At 46.7% G+C, this 5577-nt stretch overlaps 1 protein-coding gene and 1 long non-coding RNA gene across 3 annotated transcripts in view; one reads left to right on the top strand and one right to left on the bottom strand.

The window, feature by feature from the left end:
* Abat (4-aminobutyrate aminotransferase) overlaps positions 1-5577 on the top strand; it is a 93206-nt gene that overhangs the window by 57497 nt on the left and 30132 nt on the right. For both annotated transcript variants that reach the window (XM_005391219.1, XM_005391220.2), the window contains exon 6: positions 5273-5322. In XM_005391219.1, the coding sequence (XP_005391276.1) occupies positions 5273-5322 (50 nt within the window). The remainder of the gene's footprint in view (positions 1-5272; positions 5323-5577) is intronic.
* Positions 2508-5577, bottom strand: part of LOC106149323 — a 6176-nt gene continuing 3106 nt past the window's right edge. Inside the window, exon 3 of the long non-coding RNA XR_001235426.1 lies at positions 2508-3523. This is a non-coding gene — a long non-coding RNA (uncharacterized LOC106149323). The remainder of the gene's footprint in view (positions 3524-5577) is intronic.

The following is a 5577-nucleotide window of genomic DNA, read 5'->3' as shown; positions in this document are numbered from 1 at the left end:
CAATTTTTCCAGCACCATTTATTAAAAAGGCTATTGTTCTTCCAGTGAGTTTGATTGGCCCCTTTATCAAAGATACCCAGGGCTCCTTAAATTTCAATCCCAGCCATCATGTGGGTGGAGAAGAGGATCAGACGTGCAGCATTTATTAAAAGACTACAGTTCTTTTAGACTAAAGTTCTAAGAATCTTCTTTCAAGCTACTTTTTAATCCCATATCTTTAATCTTGGGAACATTTAGGATTTTGGGTTCTTGGTTTTTGGCTTCTGGATTCTGGCAGAGAGTAGTTAATGGGCCTTGAACCCATTGGCCATGGGTTCAGTGAGCTCCATCTTCAGCCCTTTTTATTTTATTCATTTATTTTTTTAGACAGGGTCTTGTTAAGCTGCCCAGGCTGCCCTGAAACTTGTAGTCCTTCTGCCTCAGTTCTCCGAGCAGCTGGGATGACATGTGCCTGCCTAGCTTGAAACGATAATTTTAGCTAATAGAAAACTTCTGTACACCTGGCATGGTGCTAAGTGTCTTGATAGTACTTCATTCAGTGACCATAACAGCCCTGTGACAGTCGTTCAACATCCCCTCTGTTCATGTCATTGCCAGGTTTCAGCAGGCAGCAGGGTTTGCCCTGAAGGCACAGGGACCCTCAGAACATGAGTCAGTGATTCTGTGTCCTCGGCTCATTTCTATGGAGCAGCCTCTTAAACTCCTGCCCCGCAGCTGGGGTGTGGAGCGGAAGTCCTGCGGCATGGAAGCCCATGGTGGGATTTCCTTGACCAGAGGGACTGGCTCTATTCTCATCTGTTTCTCCTCCAGGAGCCACTAAAACAAGCCCGTTCTGTGGCTTAATGAGATTTACCTTATCTACTGAGGCAGAAAAACCAGAAACACCCAGGCAGCGTGATAAGGAGACAGGATACAAAGATCTGTGGCCAAAAACAGTTGGAAAAACCCAGAGAGTGTTCCGTCCTTGAGTGGTGAGCAAGCCTAGGCGAAGGGTAGGGAAGGGACTGGAGGAAGTGAACTCCTTCGCCAGAGCCCCCTGCAGCAGCCTCCCCGAGCCCATCCTCTGCCGCAGAATGAACTCTCAAAGCATTCCCAGTCCCCTTCACGCTTCTAGATTCCACCATGGAGAAAAGCTCCCCTGGGCGGTGCTGAGTCTTAGCTGTCTTTGATTATGGCAGAGAAAGTGCCTGAGCCTCAGAGCCTTGGACAGGTGACGCAAAGCTACAAATGCTGCCGGGATACAAAGTCTCCTTTCAAACAACATGCATTTCAGTTAGAAAGTAAATTGGGTTAGAGCAAACAGATCCACGGTCTTAGTCCTCTGGGGACTCTGAGAAAATGCCTTAGATTGGTACCTTTGGAACAACCAAGCTCTATTTGCCAGTTTGGGAACCTGGAGAGTCCAAGGTCAAGGCACCGCAGATGCAGAAGATGTAGTGTCCGGCAAGGGCTGGCTTTCTGGCTCACAGACGATGCTTCCTTGCTGTGCCCTAACACAGTGGCAGGCTGCCGAATCTCCCTTGAGCCCCTTCCGGAGGGCTCCACTCTCCTGACCTAATCACTGCCAAAGGTCGTACCTCCTAGAACCATCACCATGGAGGCTGGGATGTCAACACAAGGATCTAGGGGGATAAAAATATTCAGACCAGAGGGATATGTGTGACAAAAAACGGTGATACTTTCAGACAGGACTGGTTCTTTTCCCCTCAAAGTCTACTTCCTGCTCCAAGATTCATCCACTAGTCTTTTCTTACCTGTGACAGTGTTGAGCTCTTGCCCTTCTCACTGGATCTCTACGTCATTCATTCAACTAAAACGCACCAGGCTGAACATTGGGGGGTCTTACAATCTCGTCTGCAGACCTCATGCCTCCTTCCTCCCCAAAAACTTGGCCTTCCTGCAGCGCTACTGCGAGGACTAGCAGTAAGGAACAGAAACCCCTGCACGTCGGAGAGGCTCGATAGATGGATGCTGTCATAAAGAGGGTGGATGGCGAGGGTGCTGCACACACTGGAGCCACGCTGTCCCAGGCCCAAAGCCTGTCTCTGAGACAGAGAAGCCAGGCCTATTCCTTAGCCTGTCTGCATCCCCTCATTTTCATGGGCCCCGCTGAGCTAGTGAAGCCCGCCTCCGGGCTGCTGGGAAGATCAAGTGAAATCGAGTATATGAAGCATCTGACGCAGAGCCTGGCACATACTGCTCAATAAATAGGAGTTCTAATCTCATTAGCTATGTATGTTTTCTTTCTCTTCCTTTACGTTCTGGAAGTTTAAATATGTAAAGACTGAAGTTTCTGAGAATGTTTGTCAAGGCGATGGAACCAGATGAAGCTGTATTTTATGTCATTCATTCAACAAACATGACAGCCAGCACTGAAGAAGCTTCACTCCAAGTGAGGATGCAGACAAGTTAAATTACAGCGCCGGCAGGACACCTTCATTTTGTCTTTGGGTCCTTCATTATGATTTTTTTTAAATGGAATATCGAACTCAGGGCCTCAAGCTTGCCAGGCAGGCACTGTGCCACTGAGCCACATCCCCGGCCCATTCATTACAATTTTATAGAAATACAACAGATTTTTGTGTGCTGATCTTGCATCCTTGCTAACCTCCTTTGTTAGTATTAATCACTTCTGAGTGGATTCCTTAGGATTTTCTATTATATAATATTTGCAAGTAGAGATAGTTTTACCTCTTCCTTTCCGATCTCAATACTTTGTATTTCTCTTTCTTACCTCTTCTGCCTGACTGGAACCTCTAATACGATGTTGAACAGAAGTGGCAAGGGAGGAGGATGTCCTTGTCTTGTTCTTGATCTTGGGGAGGGAGTGTTGGTCTTTCCCCACTGAGTACCACATTAGTTGTAAGGTTTTTAGCAGGCTGAGAAAGCGCTTTGCAATTCCTACTATTGAGTGTTGTTTTTTTTTTTGTCGTGAAACCATACTGGGTCTTGTCAAATGCCTTTCCTGCAGCTGGTGAGATGATCACATGATGTTGGTTTTTATTCTATTGATATGATGTATCCCATTTAGGCCATGCGTGGTAAATACTTCACAGGGAAGAGACAGGCACAGCAGGGGAGGGAGGGAGGGAGGCAGGCTGCAGATCTTGGTAAAAGGCTTCCCCGAAGAGGGCCCTCCTCAGGGCACTGTGGCGGGAGAAAATCTGGATACTCAGAGGGGCAAAGAAAGTGCACTTGAAGCAGGTGATGTGGTGAAAGTTGAGCATGCGAAGAGGTGTGTTCATGGAGCACAAAGCCACCCCCTGGGTGGAGGAGGGAATCGCACCAAGGAGGCATAGCTTGCCCCTTTTCTTATCCTCTTTGGCCTGCTCAGTGTCCAAGGTAGGCACCAAAGTCTCGCAGCTGTCGGGACCGGGTCTAGGCACCTCACTCCTCCTCCCCGACCTCAGAATCGCCATCCGTTCTGATGCAGCAAGACCAGTGGCCTCCACGGCCTCCATAGTGACCCTGAGGCTCCTCGAGACTCCCTTCTGCTGGGCCTCTTGGCAAGGATCACAGGTCCCTGCAAAATAGTCAGCAGCTTATGAAGCAGCTTTCCAAGACACAGAACAGCTCAACAACTAAGGAAGCCACCATGCAATAGAACCAGAGAGAACATCTTCAGAAAGACCCTGGGAGATTAAAATCATCTTGCTTAACTCTAACATGACCACAGAGTAAGCCTTATGGGTTAACTTTTTCTTTAATTAAAGAAACTAACAAAGCCAGGAATATAGCTCAATGGCACAAGCGCCTGCCTGGCAAGCACAAGGTCCTGAGTTCGATTCCCAGTACCAAAAAACTAACAAAAGAACAATGAAGACAAAATCAAAACAACAAAAATAATACCTGACCTCAAAACAAAATGATAGGAATTAACAATGGTTGCTACATTACATACTGTTATCTTCAACGAAGTTGCTCAGTCCACCAGACATAAGAATGTAAGATTGATCAAACAATCAAAGACAGTAACAAGTAATAAAAAAAAAACATTGGAAATGATGCGGAGCATCACCATACAAGAAGGTAGTAGTTCAACACTGGTTCTTATACTGCTTATTGTTGTTTTCAGATCAGTTATTATGATTACCGGATTCAAGTGTGCAAAATTGGTCAAGAAAAAAGAAAATTGTAAGCATTGACTGTATGGGTTAACTTTTTTTTAATTTTGTTTTTAAGTTGGGCATGGTGGCACACTCCTGTAATCATAGCATTCTAGGATGCTGAGACAGGAGAAACTGCAAGTTCAAGGCCAGCCTGTGCAACTTGGCAAGACCTTGTCTCAAAATGAAAGACATAAAGGGCTGGAGGCATAACTCAGTGATAAACTTGCATCTGGTCGCAGTCCTCAGGAAGGAAAAACTTGTTTTTAAATTTTAATTAAAGGGGGGTAGTGTTTTTCCCAAAAGCAACTGTTACTATTTTCTTGTAGCCAGACGGTCAGTGAGTACATAAGCATTTCTGTGTCCCATCTCTTTTCGTGTTCACCTAGCGATAGATTCCAGAGATCATTTTAACTCAGCACAGATAAATCTCTCATCCTTTGCCACAGCTGCATAGTCACGTTAGAAGGCATGCGTCAGAGGGATGAATCATAGTTTATTTCCCTGATCTGCTATTGATGGATGCTAGGTTGCTTTCAAGCCTAGACTATTACAGCGTCACAGCTAAGATATATGTATGTAGGTCTTCAGACACATCTGTGGGATAAACTCGCAGAAGAGCAATTGCTGGATCAAAGCGTATGCTAAGCCTTGTCATGTGATGTCAGCCTTGTCTGGACAGCAAATGCAGCGGGACCCTGGGAATAAGCACAGGAAAAGGCATGCTGATGACAGATGCAGGTGGCATCACACGGTCCCCAGATAAACAGCAAACATTCGTTGAGCTCCTCCTCAGCCAGTGGGCCCTGGCAGGAAAGCGGGAGGGAATGCATCGTTTGTCACACTGGCCTGTTGAACCACCGCTAGCCTTGTCTTGAACTATGCTTTGCCCTCGCCTTCACCTCCTCTTCTGTTTGTGAGGCAGGGCTCAACCTGAACAAGCACCTGATCCCCTAAGGCACTGGTTTTGGATTTCTGGGCTGTATGGCGAGAGACTGTGAGACAGGGTCAGGGCCCAAGGAATCTCTTTCCATCTGCGGAGGATAAAAGACCCTGTGGCAATATGAAGAGAATTTCAGAGTTGGGAGGGGTGGGGCAGGGAAGGAAAAGGGATATGGGGAACCCTTGACTGTGATGCTTACTCTAACACACCCTCCTCTCCCCAGGTTACAGCCATCCTGCCCTGGCAAAACTGGTCCAACAGCCTCAGAATGTGGTATGTCTCCCTGTTACAGAAAGACCAAATGTAAAGACCAAGTGTTTCATGGCCATTCATGGAATCTCTGAGCAGCCCTTAGAAACAGCCCATTCATTCCTTCATTCATCATCCCACAAAAGGTATCAAGCTCATACTATACCCACAGAGGCAATCAGTTAACCACACACATAAGCAGGGGCTGGGGATTTAGCTCAGCGGCATAGTGCCTGCCTGGCAAGCCCAAGGTTGTGAGTTCAATTCCTGGTACTGGAA

This window comes from Chinchilla lanigera, unplaced genomic scaffold, assembly GCF_000276665.1.
Source record: "Chinchilla lanigera isolate Chin_1 unplaced genomic scaffold, ChiLan1.0 scaffold00041, whole genome shotgun sequence".
Classification (NCBI taxonomy): Eukaryota; Metazoa; Chordata; class Mammalia; order Rodentia; family Chinchillidae; genus Chinchilla; species Chinchilla lanigera.
The sequence above is the reverse complement of the archived record's forward strand: the minus strand, read 5'-3'. Positions and strand labels throughout refer to the sequence as shown.